This window comes from Polistes dominula, unplaced genomic scaffold (assembly GCF_049000335.1).
Source record: "Polistes dominula isolate Pdom_NZ unplaced genomic scaffold, Pdom_raw_medaka contig_28, whole genome shotgun sequence".
Taxonomy (NCBI): Eukaryota; Metazoa; Arthropoda; class Insecta; order Hymenoptera; family Vespidae; genus Polistes; species Polistes dominula.
In genome coordinates, this window is record NW_028300879.1 from 4070871 (window position 1) to 4090146 (window position 19276).

General features: G+C 35.7%; 1 protein-coding gene across 4 annotated transcripts in view; it reads right to left on the bottom strand.

The window, feature by feature from the left end:
• Sox102F (transcription factor Sox102F) overlaps positions 1 to 19276 on the bottom strand; it is a 313951-nt gene that overhangs the window by 275515 nt on the left and 19160 nt on the right. The window contains exon 1 of one of the 4 annotated variants that reach the window (XM_089172841.1): positions 15032 to 15163. The exons of 2 other annotated variants lie outside the window; for them this stretch is intronic. In XM_089172841.1, the coding sequence (XP_089028967.1) occupies positions 15032 to 15148 (117 nt within the window). In that variant the 5' untranslated portion in view covers positions 15149 to 15163. Of the gene's footprint in view, positions 1 to 15031; positions 15164 to 19276 lie in introns of those variants that run through there. One more of the 4 variants, XM_089172831.1, reaches the window with a different exon arrangement.

Here is a 19276-nt window from a genome sequence, read left to right on the forward strand (position 1 = left end):
TATGTATTTGTATGAGAAAATTCAAATGAGATCGATGTCATTCGGCGACGTGCTATCTCGTTGAGAAAATCGTGTTTCACCTACGTCGATTTTATGCACCTATATATATATAGAGAGAAATAAAAATAGAAAGGAAGAAAAAAAATGGACGTCTCGACGGATCGACAAATCAATCGGAGCTAATCGTTAAACACGTGTATGCACGTGTGTAGCCGACTACTCAGAAGGCGAGCGTCGAAGATAACGCCATGCTCGTAAGTCTCCTATTTACGGACGCGTTAAAACCAACGAATTATTTCGTTCTCGCCTAAGTGGCAAACTTCTTCATTAGGGTAACCGAGGTGTAACGGCAGACCGCGGTGACCAACCAAAGACGCAAAGCAGCAACAAGGAGAACTGGTTATGTTGGACGTTTATTTCTATCTATCTCTTTCTCTTTCTCTTTTGCTACCTTTCTTTCCTTTTCGTACCTTGCTTTTAAATAAAACGAAACGGTTCGGTTTGGTGTATCACCATCCAACCCTTCGATTAATACCACCCCATCCACCCTCATACGCCTACACGATCGTTCCGTTTGCATTTAATGCGTATAATTACAGAAAAAGAGGATCGTATTGGTTCGTTATATCTCACATACGTGTGTATTACACACATTGAAAAATTGCGACTTTATAATGTGCCGAGCAAAGCGAACTTTCTTCCCCCTGCCCATCTTATGATCGCAGCACCACTCCATGTACTCGTGGCAAAATATACGAATACGAGAAGTATGTTTAACCAAAGGACACAGATAAAACCCACGCGTACCAAATGCCGAGGCCCTTCTTTTAAAAGCTCGTATATTGCGGCCACTGTCAAATCACAATTTCCTTATCTGATAACTTCTGTATTTGTTTCATAATAGTAATTCAAACGATATGGGACAGGTAGCAGTAGTAGTGCTCGACGATTATTTTCTCTTAGTCGTCGTTTTTTTCTTAGAGACAAAAGAAAAAGAAAACAAAATAAAATTGTAGCAAATAAGAAAGAATAAAGAAGAAACGTATAATGACGAGATGATTATTTTACGAAAGATAACGATATAATCCTTTATAGATATATATTCATAATAATAATAAATGCGGCCCCTTTTTCATTGGCTCGAAAGAAGGTATGCTTCTAATTAGGCTTCGTCCTCGTTGTCGATTCCCTTAATTTGCCGATAAATGAGAATTCATCGATATTACTCGCTCGATATACACATACCTGCACACATATATCGATAATCCATACTCTTATTGTATGTGTATATGTATATACATATACCTGCTACGTATTTGCCAGGAAAATACTCGCGAGCATAGTCTCCTTATAAGCAGGAACTCGTCGTCGTAATCCTATGCCTTGGTATTTTATACCAACCTCATATGCCATAAAGTGTCGATATTTATTGGCATTGCATAAGGAACTCGGTGGGTATTGGCGATGGGTGTGCAACAAACAACCAACCGACTACTACTATTTGCTATTAGTCACCCGCTTATTATCGGTCGCTTTACTTTTCCATCTTCGGTACTAGTCGCCTTCTTGTTGTTGCTTTTAAAGGGACGACTATAGTTGTAGAATCGAATTAGAAAACATCGTGATGAGTATATAAAATCTTTGGTGGTGATTGGTGATATTTACAAGATCGTTGATAAGAAAAAAAAATCTAACTTGTCGATTGAATTTTTAGTTCATAAATATTAAAATATTTCATTCAGAAAAATTACAATGACGATGAAAGAAATTGAAAATTAGTGGATACGGTCTCATTGAGAAGAAATTAATGAAATATCGTCATACTCTTCTATAAGTGTGTGAATGTGTGTGTGTGTTTAGAGTATAGTTGGACACGTGCTGAGAACGATTGATACTCAGTCTCCACACCGGTTACTTCTTAATCATTAACCTTTGTACCACGGACGACGACCACGAGAAGATCTTCTACGAGACTCTCGACGAGTTGGTATAATAGGGGAATCACCGTTTTGTAAGCGTGCCTTCATAGGCGTACTTCAAGTATATTTATGCGTATACTTGTCTACTGCATTTCTATTAATAAATTAACTGTATAATTCTAGTCGATCTGCATAACGTTAAGATTTTAAAACATCGTTGTTCGCGAGTCTATTACGTTGCACTCGACTATCGGCGTCTGATCCGATGTTTAAACTTGCTTCTCTTTAGTACTTTATCGCGTCTCGTTAAAGAAGAAGCCTAAGCTTTCTATTACTCCTATAACGTGTGTATATATATATATATATTCTACTTCTATTTATTTGATTTATACTCAGACGAATTTGCTAGTACGATAAAGTTCAATGAGTTCAACACGGTACATGCTTTCCGTACCTTTTAAAAGTGTCTACAAAGATTAGATCAAAATCTTATATCGTTTGTTATTTAAGTGTCATAAACAAGTTTTATATATTTTTTTAAATACGTATATGTTATCCTGAAAGAAGGGAATTGGAAAATGATTGACATGATCGCTTGGTGTATATTAGAAATTTTAATATAAAAATGAACCTACAAATATCGATTGTTCATTGATGTATTTTAGGTATGTGTTAACATTTCATCATATAAATTCTTGACATTCTCCAATTTAAGTCTTTCACGATAAAATATATATACATAATACTGAGCCATTTAACAAAACATATGTTAGTTTTTAATTTTTTAATGAAATAATATATATATATATATATATATATATATATATATATATATATATATATATATATATAATAATCTCTCCTCTTTACTTAACCCTTCAATCAAACAATGTTTGTGAATCATAAAAAAAAATACTGAACAGAATATCGGTAAAACTAGTGTCAAATCTAATGAGTAAAACCGTGAAAAGTAAATTGTAAATAATGAAAAAGAATAATTATTTTGTAGACTGACATGAGAAATCGGAGAATCGAGATAGGAGAGGAGAGCTTTTGAGAAGTAACTCTTAGAGAACGGAATGCGAGAGTTTCGTCATCCACGAAGACATGTCGACCGAAGGGTGAGAGAAAGCGTAACGTGAGAGGGTTGAACGACGAAAGGCGGAAGACGTGAGGGAGAAAGAGAGAGAGAAGGTAAAGTCTCTCGTTGTGTACTGCTATGGCGGAGGAGGGCGTATCCCGTCTCTCGTACTATGTTGTGTGACGTAATTAGGTTGTCTGGAACACTCGCGTCATGTCATACTGTACGCTCGACGTGGGGGTAGAGACATAATGCGCGCAGCATCTACCAAGAGACTCATACTAACATAAGAGTCTTTGCCTTCCTTTACCTTTTCCTTTCCCTTTCCCTTCTCGCCTATATTTCATCCCTCTTACCCCTATCCCTACCCCTCTCTGTAGCCTCGTTCCACCTTCTTCACCTTACTTGCTACGTGTCACCGTACGTACGTACATAGTTTGGCACCCATCTATCGCCCTTACCGACACCTATTCATCCGACCTTCACCTTTCCACCCTTCAACGACTACCCCCACTCTCTCTTTCTCTCTTCCACTTTTACTTCGTTTCTCTCTCCTCGTCGATTATTAACGTTGACGATAATTATACGTTCTCCTATGGCCTACTTTTATACGTTTACTTAGAAATTCATTAATTTGTTCATTCATTTTTCAACGTTGCGTTTGTGAGAATTGATTTAATTTGTTTATTTTTTATCCATTGATAGATTTTTTAATTAATTTTCCATTGAAAAAATTTCGTTATTGTTTCTCAAAATTGTATATATAATTATGATCGTAAGTATATATGTTTGTTTTGTTAAGACCCACGGAACCGATTCCTTTTTTTCAGGATTTCTTTTTTAAGTTCTTTTTTCTTTTTAAATATAAAATAAATAAAATAAAAAAAGTACGCGATAAGCAGAGCTTGTCGTTGAAAATCGACGCGTAAGAGGCAATTTTACAGATTTCCTTCGACTCGAAGTACTTGACAGATGCCTCAGGATATGAGTTGAGAACGAACTTTGCCTCGCTCATACCTTTTATCAGATCCAGAAAGAGACTAAGAGAGAAAAAGAGAAATAAAGATAGAGAGAGAAAGAGAACGTACACAGGCCGTGCACTAATCTAAACTAGCGAAAGAGGCAACTTCCGCGAATCCGTGAATGCTGCCCGACAGTAAAGTAAAATCGAGTTTTACCTTCGATTCGAGAAAGAAATCGTAAGGTGGAACGCGATTTCCTTTACTTCGACAAACTAAGATTATCTTCGATTTTTCTTCGTCTCGAAAGAAGGAGGCAGGCTGTTCGAAAGAAGGGAAAGGAAGGGAAGAGAAGGGAAGGGTAAGGAAGGGAAAGGGTCTTTCGGATGCGAGAAGAAAAATGCCGAAGCTATTACTGGTATCATCGTCGTCTTTTTATTCATCGTAAATTTCATGATTGACGACTAGCTATCAGTTGTAATCGTTATTTGCTGATTATGCACCGAGAGTCCTAGATATTTTATCGATCGATCAAAACGAGAAACACGTAAACATATATACTATATACATAATATATATATATATATATATATATATATATATATATATATATATATATATATATATATATGAAGTTATTTTCCTATAAATTCCAATAAGTTTTTTCTTGTTACAAATTAATTGACAATATCTCAAGTCTAATAAGTCAACAATTGTCATAGTTTGATTTAATTGAATATTATTATTATTATTATTATTATTATTATTATTATTATTATTATTATTATTATTATTATTATTATTATTATTACTATTATTATATCGACTTATATCAAAAAGGGGTATCATAAATTATACATATAAAGAGCTATACCATTTACTTTGCCTACGTTATATTCATTCCAATTAACATTTTATGATGATCATAATTGAATCGTGACTCAAAGTATGCTCGTAAATGTTCAAAGATAAAAGGGTCTTAGCTTAAGGATTATACAAATTATTATTCAAATCTAAATAATACACGTTTCTAATATTATTTAAGGAGTATAATAAAAATAACACACAAAATTATAAAAAAAGAAAAAAAATCAACTCTAAGTTCTTCAAGCAACGTTGTTTTCCTAGAGAAAAAAAAAGGGTAAGGTATAAAAAGTGTGAAAAAAAAGAAAAAAATAATCTAACATATGCATAGTTAAAAGGTAAAAAAAAAGCCCCTCCCATAATAATCCATAGCATAATCTTCTCCGCGGGGCAATGCTCCGTTTAACGAGGCTAACGACAATTCCAAATTCCTCCCCACGAGATTCCCCCATGGTGTTCGCGATAGATACAAACGCTTTACAAGCTCGTTGCTTTTACCCCACAAACGCGATGCCTTCCACTCTTTCATCTCTCTCTCTCTCTTTCTCTCTCTCTCTCTCTATTTCTCTTTGACTCTTCTCCCGCAAGTTTTCACGAGGGAAAAATCTAACCCCGGGGGTTACGACGACAGGCTTATTGTTTTAGCCGCGTTATAACGCGCGTTTTAAACGCATCGCGACAGAAAAGCTTTTGCTTTGCGGAATTTCGCAAACGTCTTCGTCTCTCTCTTTCTCACTTTCTCATTCTCTCTATCTCTCTCTCTCTCTCTCTCTCTCTTAGCCGAATGCAAAACCCGTTTACAGTCCTTAATATCGTTTATTTGCCCAATATCCCTCGGCTTACACAATCAAGCGTCATTACGTTGAAGGGGAAGAGTGTGGGGAGTGGAGGAAGATAGATGGGGGAGGGAATGTTTGCTCCCCAGTCAACAACGACGACGTTGACGACTACGAAGACGATGAAGACGACGAAGACGAAGACGACTACGACGACGACGATGTTGGTAGCAAAACTAAGTCTCGTAATATACAGTTCGAGTACTGTTTCAGGACCGTATTCTCTGGTAATTGTATTTCCATGCTTGGAAGGTCTGTAACCACCTTGACTACTGGCTGCCTGACTGACTGACTGACTGAACGGGAGAGCACTGATTGACTGCCACTGCTGAGAGAATGGTTCGTACGACAGCGCCAATAAACGCGCCCTTTTCCTCTCTCTCTCTCTATCTCTCCTTCTGTTTCTGTGTTTCTCTTACTCATACACCTCTGTTACACCCAAGCTTACTTCATTGTCACTTCCTTTACCCTAGCAAATGCAGCCACGTGCTGTTTCGCTTGGAAACAATATCCGCAACGATATTGCGTGGGCTTGGTAATTCGTACTCGGGAAATACGATTGTTACTTCTCTTTCTCTTTTCTGTCTCTCTCTCTCTCTCTCTCTCTCTCCCTCCCTCTCTCCTTACTAACAGATTCCAAAGTGCTTTTAGGGGAAGCCAAGTACGAATCTATATGGTGCTGAGCAACTACTCTTGGACGTCGTTATACACACCTACGTTCGCGAATTCGAACGTATATATTCCCGGTTGGGAAGAGGGGGAGAGAAACAAGTTATCGAACGAGTCGAGACAATAATCTCGTTTTTGGCTTCCCGCTAACCGACACTAACAATAACTCGTTGCGTTTACGCTCAGATTTTGCTCCTTCTCTTTTTCCGTTGACTATATAGACACATATGTATGTATTATATGTATTAAAGGGACTGTAAAGTAAAATGCAGTTTTTTTTTTAAACATTAAATTCAAATACGATTTTAATCCTTGAAGTGATTGAATACTTTTAGCTAAAGTTTTTTCTAGGAATGGAACAGTTTAATTATTGGTAAAACTGTTTTCGTTGATTATATTTCATAATTAAAGTTTTTCGTTTTAATAACATAATTTTATATATATATATATATATATTGACAAAAGATTTAAAACAATAATCAATATGCAAATTACATTATTTTACATTCATATTGAAAAATACATATTCATAATATATGCATCCATAGTAGTTAAAGGGTTAAAGTACACAATAAGCTGATAAATAATAAACAAATAATTGATATTCGCAGAAACGAAATTACTTTCCGATTCCTTTCTAATGTATACACATATAACTACAAATACTAGAAATTTATGTATAAACATATATGTATATGTACATATACATACCTGAGGGACAACTTTTTTCGCGGCACATTTTAACCAAGAATGACCTCGAGAAGGGTTTCTTTTAAACGTGAATATATCTCGCGGCTTCTTATTCGATGTATACTTCTCTTTCGTTCACTCCCTTCGTTCCTTCGGAATCTTCTTCTCTCTCTCTCTCTCTCTCTCTCTCTCTCAAGGGTTATCGAGTGACTCATGCTCGCGACTCGTTAACGACTTCGCATAATGCGAATGCCAGCTGAGAGAACGCCATCGAATGATCGTCCTTTTACCTTTCAAGTATGTATGTATTTGTTTTGTTTTGCTTTGTTTATTATATCTTTTATTCGCTTATATCTTTCTTATTCGCTTATCATCGTAGTTAACAATAAGGTTCTATTAAAATACAAATGACTCGAAGATAATCGTATGATCAAGGTTTTATTAATCGTTTGGATTATTGTAGAAATTTTTGTAAAAAAAAAAGAGAAGCATTATTGAAAAATATTGAACAAAGTAATAACATTTTATTAATTATGTACATGTTAAGAAAATCAATCATAGAAGTGATTACGTTAGCCTTTTTTACCCGTCGAAAAATGTCAATCAGCATGATAACGATACGATTAAATATATGAATGGTTAATATAATTGAATACATTATTTAGATAGATTATGATTACACCGTCAGTTGTTCACAACATTCAAACGTATTTGTAATTTTTCTGCATGAAAATTTAAAACCACTTTGCGATACCGTTCTACCTGAGATCCAATAATAATAATTATAATATACAATAAACCTGAGGATATAATTTTCTATTAAAAAAAAAATTCCCCATCGAATTCATTTCTTTTTAAAAAATAAGAAAGAATTTATCGAAGCGTAATATAAATTACGTGGGGAACCCAAAAAAAAAAGTAAATCACATCGTGTAATTACTCTCCAATTATGTCAGAATTAATACAAGAAAGAGAGTAAGAGAGACAGAGAGAGAGAGAGAGAGAGAGAGAGAGAGAGAGAGAGTACATTGTTATTATAGTGATCGATAAGAGTAACGGAACTTCGAATACAAAGGGAATCACGCGTGGAAAGAATCCGGCACTTGACTCGCACTCGTGAACCACCGACAGACTCAAAGCTTTATCTTCTCTTTCTTTCTTTTTTTATATTCTTCTCCCTTTTTTATTTCTTTATCTTTCCTTTCACCCTTACCCTCACCACCACCACCACCGCCACCACCACCATCTTTTTTCCTTTCCTTTATTTCTTCTTTATTTTTATTTTTCTATCCTTCGTAAGGAGAGCGGTTCTAATGCGGGGTATAATGCCGGACTCGAAGCGCGAATAAGGAAACCACAGAAGGAGAGAAAAAAAAGATAAGAAGAGAGAGAGAAAGAGTGAGAGAGCACCTTAGGCGAGGACAGCTATGAGACAATGCTCGTAGAATGAATGAATACGCTGATGAATGTGCACAATGGGAGAGCACAGAGAGAAGAGGCTGCGACTTTGGCTCCAGCACACAATGGGGCGACAAAAACTCGGTTGTTCTTCGGCACCAACCCAAGCTCGGAGAATCACGAGAGAGTGAGAGAGAGAATGCTAGCTATGGAAAAACGAAGAAAGAAAAGAATCCGGCAGCAGGCCAACGAACCTGCATTATTTGCGAGATGCAACGATCTTGCTCGCACGACCCACCCGTTTTCGGTTAGGTGCTGGACCGTGAAAGGACTTAACGCAACAAGGACTTACCCGTTATGATCAAACCTTCTATTATTTTCCTTCGTTAAAATATATATATATGTGTCTATGATTATGAAAGGGGTCTAACAATAAATCAAAATTTAAGATAAATTAGTATATCAATTATTTTACACCACATTATTTTAAACTAAATAAATCAATGTATTTTTCATGATATTGTCAAAAATGAATCGTTAGATAGTATCTGTTATTTCAATATTATATAGAATTCATTTTTATTGCCAATTTAAGGATTTAATATTTATAGGTTATCTAGGTCCTTAGTTACTGCAAGTTTTCAATAGATAGAGTTGTATTACAATTAAATTAATTCGATATATTAACGTAATACGTTTTTTTCAGGTTTACATGACATAATTAACCTTGTTTTATATATATTTTCGATTATATTATTATTTTATGTATTCTATTGTAATTGTAATATTATTTTGTCTGTTGTTATAATTTACTAATTAGTTTAGAATTATATTAAAGCAACATTTTATAACAATGCCACAGCAATGTATATCTAGAGCATCCTAGTAAATATAAATTTAATATAATATTTTACAATATACTTTAATTTCAATAAAAAACAAATGTTCTTACTACATCTATCGTATATTATAAGTTAGTAATGACTCGATAATAAATAAGTATAAGCTAGATAGTTGAGAAAAAATAAAAAAAAGTAAGAAAAAGAAAAAGAAGTCTTTAGCCTTAAGCAATAACGATCGGGAATAGTTAGCATAAATCATATGAATCACTTGAGATTTCTTTGACTCGTCTTTTACACTGCTCTCTCGCACCATTAGAATTCCTAGAATAGTACAATAATCATCTCTCTTTTTCTTCATTTATTTCTTTCTTTCTTTATCTAGTCATGGCATAGGTTCGATCAATATCCCAGTCGTTTTATCGTTCTGACTGACTGTTAACCCGCTGCGACTACGAAATTTAATCGTTCAAGTAAAACATGGTGGAGCGTAACGCGGTGAGAAAGCGACGATTTATAATCGGTCGTAAACGACATCTTCCTTTCCTTCGCATACGGCGATTAAACGTTTTATACCAAAGCACCAGACACCAGGCTTGCTTCGAAACGAAACGGTGAACCCACCTCCTCCTCCTCCTCCTCCTCCTACTCCTCCTCATTCCCCATTACAATTCCAAACAAATAATGCCCGTGTCGCAACTGTATAATTATGAATACCATTTTCGAGGATACCGTTAAAAAGAAAGAAAAAGAAAAAGAAAGAATGAAAAAAAGATACTTCTTCTCGTCATCGTTTATGCCTTTCCTTAAAAGATCCTACACCCGGGGATTCGATGTGTGTTATTAAAGTGAAGAGAAGTGAGAAGTAAGAAAAGAGAAACTTCTTCTTCTTCTTACATAGATGTTCTATTGTATTATACTATTTGAAGTTGCGAAAGAGTACCCATAAACTTTCTTCCTTTCTTTTCCTCTTTCTTTTTTTTCAGAATTTCGATGAAGTTAACTAACGTACTCACCGGTTATAAAAAGATTCAAGACGAGTCGAGTACTCGTAAGTAGTACTAGCTAAGTTAATAGAATATTAAGTATATTGAAGTGCAACGTCTATTTATTATTCTCGGAACGTACCTAATACGTCCATTTGTCTAGCAATTAAAACGAATGATTGATAGTGCCATAAGCTCCAAAGGTGGTAACTGTTATTGCTGTTACTATAGTTCGCTAAGTTCGTGAGATGGAAAGTGGGTTAAAAATAAACTTCTTTCTTGTAATAAGATAGTGATGGTCCGAGATTTCGATCATTTAACCTTTTGATATACGATTACTGTCTCGTGGAGAAGTTTCGATAAACTTTTTCCGATTAAATAAGAAATATAAAAAGAAAAAAAAAAAATATATATATATATATATATATATATATATATGTATACATCGGTATGTAACCTGTCTATTATACGATCATTAATATTTTATTGGAAGTATCTATATAAAAAAAAGAAAAACTGTAAGGAAAAATTGGACCGATAAAATCCGTGAGATCGTTAGCTATTCAAGGACGATTCTTTAATGAATAATGAGGGGTTGAAATCCCATCTTCTTTCTCTTCCTTTTCCAGTCCTTCCTTTTTCTCTCGATCCCCAATCGAACGCGTTAAGCCCGTGTCAAACGCACCCGATATTATACTCGAAAACCCGTGGACCCCGAAACGTTTATACAAGGAAATCATATTACTTCGGTCTAATGGTACCCGAGACAACTTTAACAATTTGCATGAGATTATCGAAAATCCTTTTGGCGATAGATGACACGCGTACGAAGAGAGACGGCTGTTAGCGTGAAATAAATGCTTTTTCAGCGATCGAACTGGTAATAGTACTATCATCGTCGTTGCGGATGCGTAACGACCGATCGTATTTTCCGCTGACGATGGGGAAAACTTCTTCCTTTCGTATTGCCGTATCGAAGGATTACACCTTGTATACGATAGAACTCTCTGAGATTATCGAAAACGGATGTTACGAAGAGATGATACTATACATATATATATACTAGGTATATGATATATACCAGTAAGAAAGTATTTCTATTTTCAAATTGAATCTATAAACAATTATATTATTATTATTATTATTATTATTATTATTATTATTATTATTATTATTATTATTATTACTATTGATTTAATATAATTCTAAACTATTTAATAAATTATAACGATACACAAAATAATACCACAATTAGAATAGAATACATTAAATAATAATACTCGAAAAGATATAAAAAGTAAGGTTAGTTTTACCGAAATAATTGAATTGTAATACAGTGCCACCTATTGAAAACTTAAAGTACCTAAGGACCTACATAACCATTATATTAGCAATAAGAAATAAAGATAATTGCAATAAAAACCATCCTATGTATTAAGTTGAAAAAAATCACACAAAATAAACAAAATTTCATTAAGATGGGTTCAGTAGTTTCGAAGTTCATTGGAAATTAACAATGTTAACTGAATTTTTATATATCAAGATTATTACATTTGAATAAATAAATATATTCTTTAGCTTTTCATGTACTATTAGGATGAATTAAGAGAAAAAAAAAGATTCGTGTCTACTTTATTAACAAGCTAATATTATTCACTTACAAAATAATAGTGAAGGACTTCCGCGTTTCGACGTGTATTACTTAAGCGCGAAGGCAATGAATCGTCGTTGAATACCTGTGGATCGACCGTTTAACAGCAGGAGGTAAAGAGAAAGAGAAAGAGAGAAAGAGAATGAGGGAAAGCAAATGGATTGGAAGGTGTACGCCAACGTTTTGTGGGAAATATCGTATGCGCGTTGTTCGTTCTGTCGAAGCTCGAGGTCGTCCTGTCAACAAAGGTCACTTTGGATACAACTGGTCGCTTCACGCTCGTACCGTATGTTACGTCAATGTTTGCCAATTAGTCCTTCATCGTGGGATTTGGTCATTCACTATACCAGAGAGAACAACGCCCGTACTACAAACCTCACGAGAGGTTTCTCTGATTACTTTAGACAACAATTTTGCTCTAATTGATTGACAAACACTAACGGAAATATTATTACTCGTGTCAAAAATAAATATTTCTATATATGTATGTACAATATTTCATTTCTTATACTGTAATCCTTATATTGTAAAATAATGTTATACTGCATAAAATAATATTATAAATCAACGAGGGAGTTGATTCGATATAAAAGATCGATCGAACTGATGCGATAGTTATCGATTATTAAATATACATTAAAAGGTTGGTACTTGATATTGTAATTATCTCGGTTATAAATTGCTTGTCACTTTTTTCTCGCACGAGGTCGTGTATGATGGATACGTATATGGTATCGGTGAAGGCGAGGGGAAGGGCAGGGATTCCGTTAAAGCATACCGCCCTTTTGCATCGACTATTCACTCTGCTACCCCACCCCCGTACAACCATAACCCCCCATCTCACGAGAACGAAACAACGCGTCGTACATTTAACCGTATGTAAGAAGAGAATGAACGATGGACAGCGTATCCTTGAAATAAGTAACGAAACTTGTCAGACTTCTTCTTAACAATTTAAAAAGTACATTCCGGTAGTCACGTTTGAATTTATTTTACTTCTATACACTTCCTTTTTTATCATTTCTTTATTATAATAAATAACATCTCGATAAATAAAATATGACAACGAATATGGGTGCAACGACGTAGCAATTTTAACGTCAAATTCGTATAATTGATTAATTATCGATATCACGTTTGAATGATTCATAATATTAACATGCTATATATATAACATATTTAATATATAAAAACAATATCAGATGGTAACACAAAATCTCTTCGTGGGAAACTACTTTAAATTGTTTTCTTTCTCTATCTCTTTTTTTTTCTTGTTTTATTAAGGGGATTGAAGAAAGAGGGGGGTCTGAAGGGTGAGGATGAAATACTTCGCGGCCGTCCCTCTTCATTTTCACGGAACGCGAGTTACTCTTCGTTCGACCTGACGGCGACTTAACGGCACTCCGTTATGATAAGCTTAATGCACGGCTGTCCGTTCGTCTCGTACGTGTACTCCTTCTCGATCCGTGACGTAACAATAAAACATTGTTAACGCTGATTGCCCTGCGGTTGCTATACCGTTCGGGCTACGTGGAATTTCTTGTTGCTTGTATACGTCCACACACCGTGCGAGGAAAAGTCGATGAAGATGACGATAATGATGATGACGATGATGAGAATGAGAAGGATGATGATGATGATGAAAAAGGAGGAGAAAATGATGATGATTATCATTATCATCATCATCATTATCATCATCATCATCATCATCTATGTAGAATAAACTACAGACACGCAGGAACGCAAAACTGGAAGATCCGTAGGCGTAAAACGATCCCCCCTCTTAACCCTTTCTTTTTTATTTTTTTCCCTCTATTATTATTCATAGCAGTTCTATTAGGGACTTTTCCATGAAACTCGTTTGATCTCGTATTAAAATAATTCGAGTTTTAGTGATATTCGTTATAAGATAGTAGTAAGATTATATGAAAAGATAGTGTTTTAAGTTTAATAAAAGATTATCTTTTAAATTGCAAACGTATTAATCGGAAGATCGTTGATGATCATTTATAATGATTCTTTTTTTTCCTTTTCTGTATTCTTTCAAATAACACGTAAATGATTATCCGCTGTTACTTTGATCAAAGATTCAGATTGAATCAATCAAGATGGAAGAAATTCTTCGAATCCGTTATTTTGCTTACGTACGTTTTCATCATCTGTCATCATCGATATCGCGAATATACGTCATGAAAGTAACGTATTCATCGAACAATTCCACGAAGTTATTCGAATGAGTTAGTGATTCTCGACAATACGGAAAATAAGAAGAAGTGCGCGCTTCTTTCATTCCTATACTTGGAAATTTCACGAAATCGTTACTTCAAGTTCGGATAATCGTTATGGGAGCAATTCGATGGTGTCTTCATCGATATAAGAGATCTCTCAGTTCGATACGATTTCTCGAAAGTGATTATCGTTTCTTCGATGCATCTCGATGGAATTCTTTTTTCAATCTTTTCCTCCTTCCAATTTTTCTTTCTTTCTTTTCCACATACACACATAAATATATCTTACAATCTATCTTTCTTCCTTTTTTATTTCATATTCCATTCAATGGACGTATAAAAACATAGTAGATAAGTATAGGACAATTTAAGATAGAACGAATATCGCATTTTCTCTTCAACAATATGTGAAAGGAAAATAATTTTAAAATTGTTGTTGTAGAAACTCTAGAGTTTAGTTTTGTTCACTGATATATATTCATTCAGGTTGGATTGAAAAAGGGTTGAGGATAATCGGGAGCGAGGATGCCTGAGAGTTGGAAAGAAACTGAAGGAAGATGAGGTGGGGGAGAAGGAGACAGGAGACTCTGAGATGAGAGAAGATGCGAATGAGATGAAAAAGAGAAAAGATAGTGCGTGTAACTAAGAGAAAGAGAGAAGCAAAGAGGTAGGTAGAGGTAGAGGGCTAAAGAGAGGGCAACAAAACGCATGGAACATGGCCGGGGACGCAAAACGAGGAGCGAGATAAGCCGTGCCTCCATCAGGCTGCTATTTCTCCCGTGACAATAAAAATTATAGGCTATCTGGACTGGAAAACAACAGGTCGAGCGGGCTGCCTCTGGATCGTGGTTTGCATTCATTAAGGCTCGACACGCAAGCAGTGGCGGTCGGTGGCTGTCTTTTTCTCTTACCTTCTCTCTCTTTCTTTTATACTTTCTCTCTCTTTCTTTCTTCTTCATCCCTTGGTCGCTAGTGCGTTCCCGGGGACTGGTACCCCATTCGACGCCCCTGGGGCCCCCTTGCAACATCTCCACGGCCAGTCGCCTGCCTGTTTGCCTGCCCGCCTGTCCGCCTGCTTGCCTGCCTGCTTGCTTGCTTGCTTGCTTGCTTGCTTGCTTACTTCCACTCTCTCTCTCTTTCTCTCTCTATCTTTCTGAACCTGCAGTTCCAGGTTGCATCGAACGCGACCACTACAACTGACCGTCCATTACCACTTTACATATTACACATTATAAATTACAGGCTCCCCCCCTCTTTCTTTCCCCCTTACTCCTTTACCACCTCCCCATACCATTTCGTTCGCTAGCTCGTTCACTTGTCCTCCTTCTCTCTTTCTCTCTCTTTCTCTTGAGTTCTTTCATTCTTTATTTATTCAGTTCCTTCTTCGTCGAACTTTAGCGATTTCTTTCCACATCTTCGGAGGTGCAGCACGAAAGGCACACACCAAGCTTGGCAGCAAGCAACCTGCTCTCTCGTCAATGTGTTCCATCCCTCCCTCTCCTCCTCCTCCATCTCCTCTTCATCTTTCCCTTCTTCAAGAGCAACGCTTTTTTATCGACACGCTCTTGTACGAATGAAAGACTCCTTATGAGCTCGTTAATATTATATTTTTCCCCTCTTTTTTTCTCTTTTTTTCTTTCTCTTAAAACAGATCGTAAATATATGTTTTGTTTGTTTGTTTGTTTGTTTTCGTGTGGTACTTTCTTAAAGGAAAGAAAAAAAAAACCGGTGAGTATCAGAAGGAATATTTATAAAAAAAAGAATAGTTGGACTTGTCATCTTTCGTATTCCTCCTTTCCCCACCATGTCACCGTCAAAGGCTCGTTCGTAGAAGTTTCGACGTCCTTCTTCGAAAAATTACGTTTCTCCCCCCTTTTTTTTTAGCATCGTTGCCACGTGGTATCTTCCCCCACCCCATCCAGTCTATTCTTTTCTCGTGTCAGAAAAAAGAAAAAGAAGAAAAAGAAAAAAAAAAAAAGGAAAAGGTAACGAGAAATTCTCTCGTCAAAGTTACGAGAAGGGTAGCCAGGCACTCTTTTCGATCGCGTGACAAGTCTCGTCGGCAATCCGCTTAACGTTCTTGCATGCACCGACGTACTTGAAATTTTGCGATCGGGGAACGAAGATAGGGGAGCGAATTACGAGCAATCGCGAGAAAGGTATTAAACGCTCGAGCGAGCTTCGCTAATCGGTTTACCGTGAAACGCCCATTCTTTCTCTCACTCTCTCTTACATACATACACTCTGTCTCAGTCTGTATCACTCTGTCTATATCTTTTTCTCTTTTTAACGCACAGATATTCTACGATCCAATAAAGTTTCCACAAACAAAGCATTTACCGGCCCGTTAATAACGTTTATCGTTAGCTCGATCCAAGTTCTCGTTTAGCCGGTAATGCCCACCGAGAGGTTTTAATATGACCTAAGGAAAAAAAAAAAAGAAGTTTTCAACCGAGGATGCGCACATTTTAGAAAAGATTCGTCGAACGATTTATACGAAGGATCTTCGACGCGACGCCTACGAGAACGCGATAAATAAAAAAGAAAAAAATAAGAAAGAAAGAGAAGACTTAGAGAGGGGTAGTGGTAGGATGAGGAGGGTAGAAAAGTGCGACCCGTAACGCAGATACGTAATTATACATAAAGTATCATTAACTTGCCATAATTCTTAGGTTATTGCATTATTTAGCTTGGCGTCCTGCTGTGGAAGTAAACGGAATCCTCGAGACTCGATCGCTCGCTCTCTCGCAAGTATTCACTACGCGAATATGATCGTAAAACCGTTACGCGGGCGCGGAAGATGTTCCGTCGAATCTTTTTTTCTCTTTTTTTTTTTTTTTTTTTTGCTATGTAAAGTGACTTCCTTTCGAAACAAGCACGAAATATGATGTTAATAATAAAATGAAACAAATAAGGAAAAACTAAAGATTTATTTAAGAAAGAGCAAATCGGTTGTTGCTTTTAAAAGAAATCCTAAAAATTAGATTGAAATTCAACAAGTTGATTCATATATTGATTTATATATTTTAATAAGATGATTGTTAGAATATATAAATAATTACGTTATTTCTAATTGTATTAAATACTGCTGACACTTTAACAATTAACAAAACTGAAATAATTTCTTTCATTGATTTAAATCTTTCAAGAAAATACGCAAATGTTTGTATTAATAGTCACGAAAAATAATTCAGTAGCTCTAAACTCGTAGGAATAAAATAAAAATGATTTTGTAATCGTCTAAGAAGATCATTGGCTACTTATGAATTTCATTATTTTTGTTTCTTTTATTTCTTTTTTTTCTACGATATAGGTACGTTGGACGTTTTATACATTTTTTTCTTTTTTCTTATAGAAGAAATAAAAAAGAGAGAGAAAGAAAGAGAGAGGGAGAGAGAAAGAGCTACAATCTTAACTGACTGCGAATTAAAATTCCAGGATATAAGCGATTGCTTACGACGATTAATCGCACCCCTGCTGGTACGCAAGAAGCCCGTAGACTTTCTCTCCATGGTGAACATATCGTCTGGCGACGACGACGACGACGACGACGACGACAACGAGGACGGCCATGAGTAGTATCTCCTTTATTTTCAATATTCTTCAAGAACGTTTTTTGAACACCACCGACAAATATATCGACACGTTTAGCCAGCATAGAATTTCGATAAATCATATTTTTTGTCTACTTCTATAAATTTTCAACGATATCTATCCATAACTACTAGTTTTAGTTTTACTTCTTTTATTAATTATAATCTATAAAAAGGTCTGAATTATTTTTCTTTTTATCTTGCATTTAAAAATTATAATTATCGACAAAAACAACAAAATTCTACATCGATATTAAATAATTTAATACGAAACACACTGTTAAACGTTAAATAAATATTGAGATTTATATTAATAATGAAAACGTTTCTATCATTAATTGATAATATAACATTTAACGAGTTGTGATCGTTTGTCTCTAAGAAATCATTTGCAAATTGGAAAATGTCGTTAAGTATCATAGCGTAACGAATAGATTCTTAAAACAACTTTTCGTCGTTGTCCTCATAGTCGTCCTCGTTCTTGTCCTCGTCTTCGTCGATGTCGAAAACAGTCACGCCATCGCGTGCAAAGAATCGAGAGATTAAATTAAAAAAAACAAAAAGAAAAAAATATATCGACGCTGAGTCGTCTACTTTGGTTCGGTGCGACAAGATTTACGTACGGTCGTACATCTTCTCTTTGCCGATCGGAAAACAGCGAAATTTCATCGACACGCGATATTAAAAGATGCACTTTGAAGCGGAAGAAAGACGACGGGAAAGACGCGAAAGTAATCGTGAGAGAGAAAGAAAGAAAGAAAGAAAGAAAGAAAGAGAAGGAAGGAAAAATTATACGAAGATCAACGTTCACCGCGGGTAACTTTAATTTATCTAAATCATCGGGGTAGAAGTTGCGTTCGAACCCTCTTTCTCTTTCTCTTTCTCTTTCTCTCTCTCTCACCCTTTCTTTCTCTCTCTTTTTTTCTTTTATAATGCGCGTTACACATAATAAAGCAAGAAACAAGCGCTTATTCGACGGTGTCGGGTTGGATCTCGCGCCGATCTGTACACGTTCCGTGTATGCGCATGCGCACGAGCGATATCGTGCGTGCAACATGCGTGTATAAGTTTCTTTAAGAAGAGAAAGAGAATAAGAGAAAGAAAACGAGAGAGAGAAAGAGAGAGAAGTCGATGTGGTAAGGTTGCTCCACGCATAACGCCAGAACAAAAAGTACATCGCATTTATAAGTCATTTATTATGAATTACACGATGGTATATTTAAAATGGGTAGGCACGTCTTGTACGGGAATATATGGGATATCGAGATTATAACGCATGCACCAAAGAAGAGAGAGAGAGAGAGAGAGAAAAAGGGGGTTGGTGAACACAGGAGAACCCAAAGGAATATCGAGAAGCAACTCAACGACGATATCTTGTAGGTGTTTCTCATACATATACATATGCAAGTTTGTTCTTCTCTATCACTATTATAGTATTTATAATACAAACTTAACACACACACACACACAAGAATCTTTCTATTGTATCTACAAATCGTTTATAGTCACTTTTATTTAATGCTAAAACCTTTTGACTCGTTACGAAGTTTATTACAAAAAGTG